Source organism: Opisthocomus hoazin, chromosome W (genome assembly GCF_030867145.1).
Source record: "Opisthocomus hoazin isolate bOpiHoa1 chromosome W, bOpiHoa1.hap1, whole genome shotgun sequence".
NCBI classification, from domain to species: Eukaryota; Metazoa; Chordata; class Aves; order Opisthocomiformes; family Opisthocomidae; genus Opisthocomus; species Opisthocomus hoazin.
Genome location: NC_134453.1, coordinates 20,555,109 through 20,569,736, shown reverse-complemented (window position 1 = coordinate 20,569,736; position 14,628 = coordinate 20,555,109). Strand labels below are relative to the sequence as shown.

General features: G+C 48.9%; 1 protein-coding gene across 1 annotated transcript in view; it reads left to right on the top strand.

Moving 5' to 3' along the window:
* Positions 1-8,804: 8,804 nt before the first annotated feature.
* Positions 8,805-14,628, top strand: part of LOC104335611 (cilia- and flagella-associated protein 53) — a 64,445-nt gene continuing 58,621 nt past the window's right edge. Inside the window, 3 exon segments of the mRNA XM_075446291.1 lie at positions 8,805-8,879; positions 8,914-8,994; positions 9,950-10,179. Of these exon segments, the coding sequence (XP_075302406.1) occupies positions 8,805-8,879; positions 8,914-8,994; positions 9,950-10,179 (386 nt within the window).

Here is a 14,628-nt window from a genome sequence, read left to right as displayed (position 1 = left end):
GGAGCAGAGCGAGCTCCCAGCTACAGCCAGCAGCAAGTCCCATATTTACAAAACAGGGCACAACAGCCCATCAGACCTCAGGGTTTAACTCAAGCAGCATTTCCTTTTTTTACATTTTTTTTCCCCCATGGAGCTTCTCTCTTTGGGAGACCTCCAGTTCTTCTCTTTAATTCTTCCTTGCTTTAAAAAAGTCCTCTGCCTTCCCCGTTACCCAGCTGGGCAATGGGGGAAGAGCAAAGCAGGGGGGTACCGCCGTGCTGAGCCCTATCCCTCCCACTTCTGCAACTTTCAAGCCAAGTTAAACTGAGCTTTTGGGAAAAGCTTGTGCTGCGGCTGAAAGGTTTCCCTCAAATCTGCCTTCAGGGATTGCCAACCCGCAGCTGAGCGTCTCCCTGCGTCCAACGCTTCTCCACCGTTCTGGTTTGACACCCTGTCATGTCCACTTTCCCAATCATAGCATCACAGAAAGCTTTGGGTGGGAACGGTCCTTTAGAGGCCGTCTGGTCCAACCCCCCTGCCATGAGCAGGGACAGCTTCACCCAGATCAGGTTGCTCAGAGCCCCGTCCAGCCTGGCCTGGAATGCTTCCAGGGATGGGGCATTGACCACCTCTCTGGGCAACCTCTGCCAGTGCCTCACCGCCCTCATCTTTAAAAATTTCTTCTTATATCCAGTCTGAATCTCCCCTCTTTTAGTTTAAAACCATCACTCCTTGTCCTATGGCAACAAGCCCTGCTGAAAATATTTTCCCCATCTTTCCTACAGGTCCCCTTCAGATACCGGCAGGCTGCTCTAAGGTCTCCCCGCAGTCTTCTCTCCTCCAGGCTGAACAGCCCCAGCTCTCCCAGCCTTTCCTCCCAGCAGAAGTGGAATACACAGCTCCAACTGAGGTTTGGACACTCAACCGCATGGCCTAACCACTGAAACATGAAGCTGAGCAGCCCCAGGGAGAAGGATCTGAATTTGGGGACTGCAGAGGGCTGCAAATACCGCTTTATTTCCACCAGCTGAGCCTCGTGCTTTTAAAAACAAGCCGAAGGTGTAGGGCTGGTGGCCAGGGGTTTGTTTTGTGAAACAGACCTCTGGCAGCCTGAACTGGGCTGAACCCAACTCTCCGCTGGGCCGCACAACACAGCAAGTTTCCCATCTTTACCCCTTCCTGGCAAAAATCGATGTGATCCAGTTTCCTTCGGGAGATATGGATTTCGGAGGGGTTGTGCTGAACTCACTCTTCAGTTGGAAATCATGGAAAGGGAGATCACGGACAGTCTCTGCCCGCAGCTCATGAATTTAAGCTGCAGCCGCTTTGAAAAGCAGCAGAAGAGACTGTGCTGGCTGCCAAAATCATAGAAATCCCCACACAGAAAGCCGATCTCCAAAATGAAATTCCTTTAAGAGTAAAGCTCAGCACAAAGTCAGACCTTGAATACTGCTGACAGAGCTCCTCCTGCCAGCAAGCCTGTCTTTGCCACGATAATTTCTATTACAGCAATAAATATTAACAGAGTGTATAATTGTGGAGTATTTTTTAATTTTAAAAAATTCAGCATTTTCACTTTTCCTTGCAGCATGACAGGCTGAGGTGTTAATAAGCAAAGGATATCACCTGGAAACCATTTATCTTCATAATTTTGGGGGAATGACTGGTAATATGGGGGAAATACTTTGAATTAGAATGAAAGGGCAAAATCTGAAGTTTCATTTGAAATGAAATCTAAAGGAATTAAAAAAAAACACCAAAGAAACCACCTTGCAAACCAAACCCCATCTTTCTTTAATACCAAAATATTGCTTCCATTTCTGTCACTTGTTAGTTCTCTACTTTATTTAAAAATAAAATAAAGGTAGTTTCACAATGAGAATGAAATAATGTTGTTAATCAAAATGTTACCACCTGTATGCCGTTTCTTTCAAAGCAAAATGTTATTAAAATCAAGGATGGCTGATTTTTTATTAAAGGTGGCCTAGAAAGTAACTTGCCAGAATAAGGATGTGCCCGTGGAGACATATCCCAACTGTCTCAGACAGCCCCGGTTATGATTTTCCCCACCATACTCCGCCAAATTAAGTCTTAAAATCAAGAGATTCCTGTTGAAAACAGGATTTTAAAAAAGCAGTAAGCTGGAAATTTCACAGTCAACTTTGGAAAGGAGTGGGGAAAAAAAGGAAATTAAAAGTATCTAACATGCTAACATAAAGGAGGCTTGGTTTGCAGAGCCGCTCTCTGCCTTGGGACCTTTTGCCCTGGATCAATTGGGTGGGTTGGTTTGGTTTAAGTCTGAAACTGGTTTAGGAAATGTGTTAGGAAAACAACAGGTTTCCCACTGATTGATTTATTGCATGTTTTGCAACATGTAAGTTCAACGTTTTGCTCTGGAAGCTGTAATGTTTGGTAGGAAAAGGATATTTACTTTCTGCCTTATCCACCAGGCATTGACCACATAAAGACAAAAATTCCCTTCTGCACATCAGACCGTGTATCTGAAAATATCTCTTTTTAGTTTTCCTCCCACTAGACGGAACAACTTGTCAGCTCAGGTGCTTTCCATGTCTGATTCTCTCCCATCGCGCCCCTTTTTTTCTTGAAGTGCCTAAAAACAGGGAGCACGTTCCCCGAGGATTTAGTCGTGCCAAAGAGGACGCTGGAGCCCTCTGGCTTCTTCTGCAGCGCCATGATGTTGCTGACTCACTTCCAGCTTGTGACCATCTACCGCTCCAGATCTATTTCTTCTGAAGGAACCGCTTCCGAGCCAGCTGCTCCCCATCCGCTTCTCCCGATTATTCTTGCCCCGGTGGGCGACCCTGCCCCTGCCCTTTCTGTGCCACATCCGATTTTTCAGTCATTGTTTGGAAACTCTGTTCCTGCCTCAGTCCTAGCCCTCACCACCTCCAGGTGCTCTCCAGATTTAAATTCTGTATTCTCTCCTCCAGGTTATTACCGAAATTAAAACCTACAAGAGGCGGGTGCAGAAGCCCAGGTGACAGGGAACCACAGGTGACTGTCCCTGGGCCAGGGATCGTTCCCGATGGTAGGCAGGGATGAAGCTGCTGTGGGGTGTGGGGAGCTGTTAAAAGCCTCATCATATGATATTTATTGTTTCTTTCCCCACAAGGCCTGGTACCCGTCATAGAAGGAAATGAGATTAAAGTGAAACCGTTTGTCCTTGGCAAATCTACGGTGGCTGATATTCATCTCCATATTTTCTTTTTAGCGGCTTACAAATGATTTCCCAATTACTTATTCCATGGTCTCTCTGACGTTGTTTTTCAGGAACTGAAGTTAATTGGCTTGTAATATCCAAGCCCTTTGTTGGTTTGTTTTTTTTTTTTAAAATAGAGATTATATTCCCCCTTTCTCAGCCTGCCAGTACCTTGCCTCCCTCCCAAAATCCTCACTGCAAACAGCTCTGAGATGGCTGAAAACACTTTTTAAGTTCTCTAGGATGAAGCCCATCACACAAGGTTCATTTGAGAACCATCGGTTAAGAAGATACAAACAATATAAAACCTCTGCGTAACCTGTCCTTTCCTCATACTCCCATTGACTCTAACCCTTTATCCCTGCTTTCTGCTCTGCCAGAGGCCGATTGTGCCAGAGATTTTGGTGACCCGTTGTGCAACAGGGACAGAAAATCAGTCTCCTGTGGTTGGCATGTGAGGATGACACACAAGCGCCTTTCATAGTACATGATCTTATTTCTCCGAATTGTTCGGATCGCTTGAAAATACTCCTGCAAAAATAATCAGAGGAAAGTTTATAGTCAGAAGAGATAGCTTTTTAGCTAAAAACACTGAAATAATCTTATATGGAGATCACAAAATCAGCAAAAAGTGAAGTCTGAAAAACTCAAAACTCAAACACTTTCCGTTCCTCTTTAAATACTCCAGATGAGTCACACACTCAGTTCTTGTCCCAGTCAAGAAAAAAAGTGTTTCCCAGCAACAAATACTCACTCTTTCTCATTTTTACACTGGGGAAATTGTTCCCGTCCGGAGTTTAATTAGGAAGGCAAGGACTCTACGTGGCTCTCCATCCCCCGCTGCGGCAGCTGTGTTCACTGGAGCATTCATATGCGACATTTTGCAGTTTAGACCTTGCCACAGCACTAGACATCGAATTTTGACTTCTACCACGCTTTGGTACCCTGCTGAGCACGTACTATAGATAACGCTGCACCCACCCCGAAGCTCTCACTGCAGTGATTTCAAGCCTTGCGCTCTGCTATGCTCCATCAACCCCGATTTGCTGGGCGGAGAATTTTGATCACACCACCGGTTTTACCCCACTTGCTGACGTGGTGACCGAGAACAGACAGGTAGGATGCAGGCGATGAAACCCTGAAAGATGCTTGGTTAGCTTTTCTGTGATATCTCGTTGCAGTTACAAGATACAGCTAACGCAACTCAAAGATGTTCTGGTCTCTGGATCCCAGTGGCAGCAGTGAAAGGTTGGCACCTAAAACCACATGAGGCTCTGGGGCTGTGTGCAGCACAGGACTTAAACCAGTAGCTCTAGAAGGACAGGAATACTGGCAGCGCTGGGTACCGGCAAGCCCAGGCAGCAGGACAGAGTCTTCTCCCAGTGAAACCTGGAGCATGCATGTAGGAGAAGGAGAAGCTACAGAATCACAGAATCACAGAATGGTCGGGGTTGGAAGGGACCTCTGTGGGTCATCTAGTCCAACCCCCCTGCCGAAGCAGGGTCACCCAGAGCAGGCTGCACAGGACCTTGTCCAGGTGGGTCTTGAATATCTCCAGAGAAGGAGACTCCACAACCTCCCTGGGCAGCCTGTGCCAGGGCTCCGTCACCCTCAGAGGGAAGAAGTTCTTCCTCATGTTCAGACGGAACTTCCTCTGCTTCACTTTGTGCCCGTTGCCCCTTGTCCTGTCGCTGGGCACCACTGAAAAGAGTCTGGCCCTGTCCTCCTGACACCCACCCTGCAGATATTTGTAAGCATTTATTAGGTCCCCTCGCAGCCTTCTCTTCTTCAGGCTGAACAAGCCCAGCTCCCTCAGCCTCTCCTCGTAGGGGAGATGCTCCAGTCCCCTCACCATCCTCGTAGCCCTCCGCTGGACTCTCTCCAGTAGCTCCTCATCTTTCTTGAACTGGGGAGCCCAGAACTGGACACAGTACTCCAGATGGGGCCTCACTAGGGCAGAGCAGAGGGGGAGGAGAACCTCCCTCTACCTGCTGGCCACACTCTTCTTGATGCACCCCAGGATCCCATTGGCCTTCTTGGCAACCAGGGCACACTGCTGGCTCATGGTCAACCTGTCGTCCACCAGGACACCCAGGTCCCTCTCCACAGAGCTGCTCTCCAGCAGGTCCGCCCCCAGCCTGTACTGGTGCATGAGGTTGTTCCTCCCCAGGTGCAGGACCCTGCATTTGCCCTTGTAAGTTTTCTGAGGAGAGCGCTTGAGGCAGAAAGATAGGGCAGGACCGCAGGCAGTTTTTCAGAAATAAGTGCAGTTTTAATGGCTGGATTCACCAAACTGTGTAAATATGCTTCCGGAGCAGCCCTGAGATGCACTGTCATGTTCATGATGATCTTCTCATGCTCGGATTATTCATCCTTCCTTCATGCTCTGCTCCCTTTTTGTGGTTAGTCTTTGCTCTTTCAAGGTTGAGAGAAAGAAAGGAGAATAACATCTTCTCTACTCACCCACGGGCGTGGAGGGAGGAGAGCAGCTGATCTTCTCTTCCCGTCCCTTCCGCTATGCGGGTCGGGGGTATAAAAGAGCATTTGTCTGATGGCGCCTGGTTCAGACGTCGTCAGGGAATAACTCTGATCTTTGCGCTTCTACATTTAAACCACGACTAAGCACGACCCGTGCACACCAAACGTAGACCTGTCCCATCAACTGCCTCCTTTATTCACTCAGAAAGTTCACAGATCTCTTTTCAGCTCCTAATATTTGAAAGCTGACCAGCAACTCCTGGGCTCCAACTCAAAATTCCTCAGCCCACACACGAAGCTCAGGGTTGATTAAACATGAAGAATTACTCATCTCCAAACGATGCGCCAACACTAGCAGCTTGCATCTTGCTGCCATGCAGTTCCTTGGGGAGACGCATAGCTGCAACAGAAACACATGCTTTATTATAGATAACCCCAGAGAACGCCAATAGTCAATGCTGCTTACAGCTGGGCGATGAAACGTTTGCAGGACTCTGGCTTCAGAACATACCAGCAGCACAAATTCAAATTAATCACGAAGGTGAGAGATGAGAGCCAAGATGTGAGGCTGCTTTGTCCGGGGAAACTGCGCATTCCTGCCGCAGCTGGGGCTGTGTGGCTCTGCACCAAGACATGTGGTGACGGCTGGCAGGTACTGGCTGTGACACACAGCTTAAGGAAAGGCTTTTTTTTTTAACTTGTATTTTTAATGTATGTTAGACTAAGTTCTGAGCTCTGCTACTTATGTCACTGGAGACACGTTTGTGTGACTCTCCTACCCTTATTCCTGACTCAGCCAGTCATGTATTTGCGAGCAAACAGAAAATCCTTTAAAAAAAAATGAATAAAAATACCCAAAAGACATCAAAAACAGGAGTTATGATTTCCCTAAGCAAGTATTTTGAAGATTGCCTGAAGGTGCTGGTAGAAGGATTAGAAGGGAGCATGACCAGAGGAGCATGAGATGGTCTGGAGTGTGACCGGTGAAGAAACCCCAGGGGAATTCAGAACCAGAGAGGAACAGGCAACGTCTCAGAGCCCCAGCCTGGGAAGCCCAGGGCATCTGCAGGGGAAGGAGGACTTTTGGTTCTGTAGAAGGAAAGGACCTGGCGTGCCCCAGTGCTGGCTCATGCAGCCACCACAATCCCACACAAAAGGAACAGGCAGCCCCTGTAGGGAAAGTTTTGTCTTTTATGAGGGGCGGGGATGACTTTGGTTCCCTTAAATCGAGTTAATTTTTCTTCTAGAGGAAGAAGTAAAAGGTTTCTTTTGTACAAAGGGGGAATTGTTGCATCAGTTGATGTCAATCAACTTCTTACGCTTCCCTGAAGAGCATAAAGGCCCTACTGTCCTTGACGGATTTTCCCACGACAGATTTTGCTCTTCAAAAACGGCTCTTGTTTGCCGAGCTGCTCTAACGCATCACATGGTGCCGTCCTTCCCTCTACTTGTGCTGACATTAGCGTTCTTGCAGCTGAGCCCGGGCAGATCAAGCCTGAGGAACCACATCATCCTGTTATTAGGGTTTAGCTACATGAGCCATGTCTTTGTGCTGATCTGTCTGAACAGCGAGACGAAGGAGGGGCGACTCCATCCCTTTTTGGGGCTGGCTGCATTCCGCTTAAAGCGGTTGAAAACCTCGGCCCGCATCTAAAACTCTGGCTTTCGTGCAGTTGTTGACACATGAGTGTCAAATAGGGCTTTTTCCTGGAAAGTTCCGTGGCTGTTCCTTAGAGAGAGGCTCTAGGCAGGAGAATCCAAGCCAGCAAACCCAGGCCAGACCATATGCTACATATATCCTATATATATCCTGCCTGTGAGGAAACCCTCGAGAACAACACAGCACCCAGGATCCCCTTGGGCACGTAAGTTAAGGAGAATCTGTTTTTTTCATCTAACATTAATGTAAAACAAGCTCAAAGTCACAAGACATCCATCACGCCTTTGGACTAAAATTAGCTTTTTCAGGAGGAAATATTTTCAAAGCTAGTGGAGTGACTTAACAAAAAAAAAAAAAACAAACCATTAATAGGGGGACTGGAGGATCCACACACCCCTTCTGTGTTTGTTTTTAGATTTCAAACACATGGAAGTACTGCACATTTGTATACTGTCTATATTTATTTATTAAACATCAAACTGCTCTGTGGTTTTCTGTAAATGTTAAGACTAAGGCAACATTTCCCATTAACCACCCCATAAAATACTAGGCAAAACCATACTACACCAAGAAATTCAGCCCTCCCAACATCTAAATACGAGAGTTTTCAGGGAGGAAAGCCACAGTTCCCTGCTGCGAAGCTGTTTCCCTCTCCTGAACGTCTCAAAGACTAAGTCGCAATAGGATGATAGTGTAAGTCACGACTGAAATCAACTCAAGAGATTCCAGTGCAAGCACTACCGTGGTGGCAGAACACATACTCCAGTGTGTAAATTCTGTGTATTATACAGCTTGCTTTGAGCATGCAAGGATCCCATCACTGATACCTGACATAACTGCACTGCAGATTGCAATGGAATGAGGACAAGCTTTACGATCAACTTTAAACATTGACCTTTCTTCCTTTGGATATTTTTTCAACTTATCAGCCAAGTCCTGATTATCTGCAAGAAAGCAAAGTTCTTGGCAGTACCTGTGTTTCTTGGCTTCAACGCTTCACCAACAGCTTTCTCCCGTGACTTCTCTGGGGGCGATGAACTTGAAGCAAGTGCTGATCCACAGCCAAGGTTTTTTTTATTTCCCAGAGCCTGCCCATCGGCAGGACACGCACCTCAGGAGGCCTTTATCAGGGGCCTGCCCGCCCTCACCCGGGAGCTGCGGGCTTCACGAAGCCGCCCTCAACCTGCGGGCGCGGGAAACCCCTTCCCGCCATTAAAACTCGGCTCTTCCCTTCGGGCGCTTGTTTAATGCGAAACCTTTTCGCTCCTGCACCCACCCGCGCTCCCGCTAGATGTCCCCGGCGCCTCACGACGAGGTAACGGCAGGCTAACGAGCGACACCGGGGATGCGCGGCAGGGCCCTCCCGTGCTCTGTCACCCTCGGAGCACCCGTGGCCCCCACGGCTTCCCCGCGCTGGCTGCGGCCCAGCAGCGCTGGCGTAGGGGGCCGGGGCCGCCTCAGGCCGCTATGACAGCCCCCACCTGCCCCCTCAGCCCGCCCGGCAGGCTGCGCATGCGCGGCACCTCGCGAGCCCCCGGCATCGTGAGGTTACTTCCGGCGCTGCGTGTCGCTATAGCGACGGGCGGCGCGTCCGGCCTGGGCCATGGAGGAGAGGTGGCGGCAGGTGATCGGGCCCTTCCCGCACTCCCTGGCGTTGGTGAGGGACCGCTCCACTGCCGGGTGGCGAGGGGCCCTTGAGTGGGCACCCCAGCGCGGTGCCAGGCTGGGCAGGGCCCGCTGAGAGGCAGCGGAGCGGTGCGGGGCTGCCGAGGGGGGCCGGTGCCGTGAGGGTCGCAAGTTGGCGGGTAGGCGGACAAGGCTGCTCCGGATTTACCTCTGGTTACCCTGAACCCTCATCATTTGGTGTTATGTGCTTATTTGGTCACGTGTCCAACTAAATAAAACCCAAAGGTGCCATGAAAAGCTGGAATTGAAGACTCGGTAGTCGGCAGACTATGAAGCAGGGATTCTTTATTGCGGCGCCGGGCGCACGGGGGATCTCTCCTCCAAACGTTGAGCACCAAACACCCTGTCATTTCAGGGTAAATACAATCACAATATACATATTTATTGTATTTCCGAGAAATGCTTAGCATATTCATGACTCTTCCAAAAACTAATTAGCATATGTTAATATCTTTCACGCATGTCTGTTAGCGTCCTTGGGTGGTCTTTGGGGGTCTCAAGATGAAGGCTTATACTCCTCGTCACAGTGTCTGCTGGTTGACCTTTGTTTCTGTGCAAACTCAGTTCTAAGATCACGTATACCGTGTCCTTCCAGGTTGTTTTGCTCTGGTCTCGTTGCCCTCTTGGTGCCTCTTTATGTCTGTAGCTTGGTGCATCTGCCCTCCCAAGGCTGAGCTGTCTAAATAACATTACTTAGGAGTCTTTCTATCTTAGAGCTTTCCTGTCCCCCCCAAAACAGCAAGTCAAGTTTGTCTGAGTAGTGTTATTGAGGAGCCTCTTTATCTTAGCGCTTTCCTGTCTTCTCAAAACAGCAAGGATCTACTTGAGTTTAATTACAATCATTTTAGTAAGTGGAAATTTTACATTTATGGGTATCACCAGAGTAACTGATTATGTTTTCACCACTGACATGCTTTCTCTTACAGAGAGCCAAGCCTGTGAAAGAACAAACAAGTGAAAACTTTGTCTTAGCCCGCAGAAGGAAAGAGAAGGAACTCCTTGAGCATGCTGGTTTCTTAAAGCTCTACAACCGGCACCGCAGCGTCCACGAGTGGCAGCAGCGCAACGAGCAGAGATGGCTGCACGGCACTGTGCAGAGAAAGGTGGAGGCGACAATGCAGGAGTATCTGGGAGGGACTGATGAGAGGCGAGAGAGGTAGCAGACAAACAGCGAATACCAATATCTGCCCTGCTATTTTCAACTTAACTGTATACTTAGAGGAGTGACTACAAGGAGGAACTCTCAGTAGAGCTCAGCATTGTGTGTTACACTGTGCATTGGGGCATGGTATTCGTTATTCATCATGACAGAAAGCATAGGTGTGCTTAACTGGCAGTCAGGCAGCAGCGTAGAGCAGACAGTAGCTGCTGGGTTCTCGTTACTAGTACTGGTCACTGAGCCAATCACTAGAGATACCTATTCAAATACGGTAGCTGGTTTAGGTGGCATTTAGAGCCTTGTCTGCCAAATGCCATGATAAAAGTATAAGAGCGCTTTCGTTGCTGGAGAAAGACGTTTTAAAGAGGATGAAGAGTACTTTAATTGAAGTGTCAGAAGCTCTAATTGTTTGGTGTAACTGAGGGATTGTTGCTACCTCATTAAGTTAATGTTTAGGTCCTACACGTAATACTTTGCAGCACAGGCAGTTGAAAGAAGTGAAAATTTGTTGGAAGTCTGTCCAAAATAATAAAGGTGAGGCATATTCCTGGCTTGTAAAGAAAAGAATGGTGCTGTGCTGATCTTGGAAAAAAGCTGTATGGTTGAATTTTTTCGGTTACTCTTTCATGTTAAGTGACTTTGGAGCTGTGAAGGTCATCAGTTTGGCATCCTGGTCCCATGTGTCTTCACAGGAATTGTACACCACTGTTTTGGTTTCGGCTGCCGCCGGCAACAAAAGCGCCACGCGGCCGCCCCTCCCCCTGCCAGGGTGCGGAGGAGAATGGAAAGGAAACAGGCAGAAACCGGTGGGTCGGGATAAGGGCAGTTTAACAGAACAGCAAACAGAGGGAAACAGGAACAACAACGATACAGATAAGGAGAAAACACGACAAAAACAGACCTGCTCTCTCGGACCGCACTGGCGCCGCACGCTCCCGAGCCGCGAGAGAGTCCCTGCCGCCCCGCCCCCCCCACCGGAACCCAGCGTGACATCACATGGTATGGAATACCGGGCTCTGTTTGGCCAGGTGGGGTCAGCCCCCACCCCCCGGCTGTGCCCCTTCCTGGAGTCTGGTGAAAATTAACCCTGTCCTGGCCAAACCCAGGACATTATCTGTGGAGTCCTGGCTGGACGAGAGGGGACATAGTTTGATGCGTTGAGCAACCCAGGTTCTGATCCGGAGGTGAGCCTTGGGAGCGGCTGACACGGAACCCTGCTGGGAAGGCAGAGCGATGAGCTCGGGACACTGGAGCAGGGGGAACATCACCGTTTCCTGCCACACTGTCACTTCCTTCCTGCCACGTTGCTGTTTCCTGCCACAGTACTGTTTTCACTTCGAGATGCAGCTCTGCACCAATCACAACGAGTTGCAGTACTTTTGCCTATATATGGGTTGGGGTTTTAACCATTCAGATGCTGTAATAGTTTTGCTACATAAACGTTGTTTTGCTGACTAATAAAGCTGTACGATCATACTCATATTGGGGTCACATCGTTACAACGGTCCGTTACCCACGCCTACATTTGGTAGCAGCGGATGGACGGTTTCCCTGCAGGAGTGCCTCGGTCTGCGGTGAGCAGCTAGAGAGGGGGCGTGGGAGTAACGGCTGGGAGGGTCCTGCCTGGGTGCGGACGCGCAGGGCAGGTACGGACGGCCGACTCCCAGGGATTTTCGAGCCACACTGGGGCTGCCTGGCGCAGCTAAATTTTAACGTGGAGGCCGGGGTCGCTGGCATGGAGGTGGATGCTGCAGCAACGTTGCTCGTCGGTATTCTCTCTAAGAGAGGAATAGACACAATGGCAAAGCAACTCATGAAGTTGATTAAACTGGGGCAACGATGGGGTGACTTTGCGGATACCCTGGTACTGATTTCCGTCTCGGAATGGCAAGAGTTAGGAGAGACGATGTGGGAAAGGACAATAACCGGGGAGGACAAGGAGGAAAAGGAGATAAAAGCCGTCCGCGAGCTCTGGCGAACAGTATTACAGACCTTAAAAGCCATGAAAGCTGAACGAGAGGTGGCGTGTGCTGCAGCTCAGATGCTAGCTCCGGAGCCCGGGAAAGATCACGCGCCTAAGCCTGGGACATTAGCACGGGTTTTCGGGCTACCTGCCGTGAGAGGGATGACTGGGATCACTTGTAACACAATTGCCGAGATTCGAGCGAGTGCAGCGTGCGGTTCCGGTCTCGGCACAGAGGGGGGTGGCCCACCGGAAGTTGCTGCCAGAGACATCAACTCGAAATGCGAGCCGGACGCGGTAGTACGACCGCCCCCGGGGAGCGGGGAGGAGTCGGGCGTGGAAGTGCGACTGTCTTTCGGAAGAGGGGAGGAGCGGCTAGTACCACCCCCAGAGGGGGAGGGAGAAGGGGTGTGGCTTACGACATCGGCCCCTCCTGGGGCGCGGCCTGCAACATCGGCCCCTCCTCTCTATCCACCCCTGCCACATTCCAGAGAGGCGTCTCCACTCCCGACGCCCTCTGATGCCGGCCAGAACGAATTACTCAAAAAAAAAACAAACAAACAAACAAAAAAAAACACCAAAAACCGTGCGATCTGTTGCAGTCACTTTTGCAGCATCTTCAAGACAAGAGCTCGCAGTTCCAGCATATGTCAATCGTTACCAACCCCCCCCACCGGGAAAATGAGGCTTCCTCTCCGAGATGTTTAGCTGGGCCTCTGGCACGGATCACACCTACCCGCTGGAGCGGTGTTATAAGAGATGCCATCCTAGATGGACAGTGGAACGTTGCCACCATTATCTGAGGTACACAAGCCTCAGCCTGTCCTGTGGAACAGGTTAATGGATGACAATTGTAAGTACAGGTGTTTGGCCGGAGGAGTGGCCACTAAGTTACCACCTGAAGAAAGCTGTGAGCAGGGGCTGGGTCCAACAGACCCTGAGCAGGAATCAGGTCTGTTTCCCCCCCCCCCCCCGGCTCGCTGGAGAATGGGACAGTCACTGAGAAAAGGAGCGAAGGCTCCATTAAAGAATTTTTTTTACAGTGAAGTTTGAAAGAACAAAGTCTTGCAGTTTAAAATACCTGAGGAAATCATTACTTGGAAATCAGTGCATACAGCTTTAAATGCTCTAAAACTTACAGAGACTATCTCAGAAGCACCTGCTATACCTCTGTCCTTATCTCAAAAGCAAGGACAGAGCAGCAGTCTGCTGAAATTTAACCCTACATACAACGAAATTCCTACCGAACATGAGAAGTGCGGGAAGTAAATCTGCCAAAACCTGACGATCCTTTGAATCCAGAGAAATGGGAAGTGGGGTGTAAAAATCTGGCATCCCGAAAGTGCACGACAGGGTCTCTCGACAGCAATTGGCGTACCCGACCTGAGATCAAAACGAGGTGAATTCCAACATAAAACTGCACAGTCCCTCAGACGCTGTACAGCCGCCGCGCCAGCAGTCACCGCATCGAACGGGTCAGCAAACCTTACACCTGGTGGGGCACATGGCTCCCCCCGGGCAACCGGCGGCACGGTTCTCACCCCACCCCCCCCCCCCTTTTTTCCCCCCCCCCTTCCCTCGATCCCAGCGCGCCGGCCCGTTCCAGCCAGCCCAGAAGCGGCGCTGTGAGAACCATCTTTCTGACATTCAAGGACTTGGTTACAAAAAAATGTATACAATTCAATTACTGCAGTAGAATTCCTTGTGAACAAACAGCTGGACTTTATTATCTTTCCAAGGTTCAGATAGTCTACCTAGATGATGTTATTCACTCTGCTGAAAAGTGAAAATATTGACTTTACAGCTGAAGATTTGTCCCCTCTATTTACTTTGTCAAAAAGGACTCAGATTTATTATTTTCCCGAAGATCAATGCCAAAAGCAAAAACTGTTTTACAAAAGATTTCAGATAGAATTGCAATTGCCTTTACCTTCAGAATTAATGTCGAATTGCCAACAAATTTGTATATCATTTATGAAGGTTTTGTTTTACAGCCTTACCCTCTTTTCGATCAGTGGTGTGTTAACACGCAGAAGTTGAAGACTCTGGAATGAATCTTTTTGTCTCATACGCCCATGAAAACATTGACTTCAAAGGTACCCATCATAGTGTCCTTAATAGCACAAAGTTGGAATCACTGTCAGCAAGTTGATACTATTTGCCTGCTGCTGGCTAAAGATGACTTTGTGACTTTAAACAGTGAATCCTTATCACTGCAAGCCGCTCTAGCTGATTATTTAAATAACATACGTTATACCTTTCCACAACATAAGCTGTTACATTCCCTCTCTCAAATTTCATTGCAGCCAAAACACCGATGTGTTTCTGTTCCTATTAAAGGAGCACGAACAGTGTTTCGGAAACAAACAAATTCATCAGATTAGCAATCATCTATTTTAGTCGTTGAAGGATCCACACAAATTTTTAAGCTATCAGCAGCCTTGCACGTTTTTTGAATTGTTTTCGACTGAACCACTCAATGT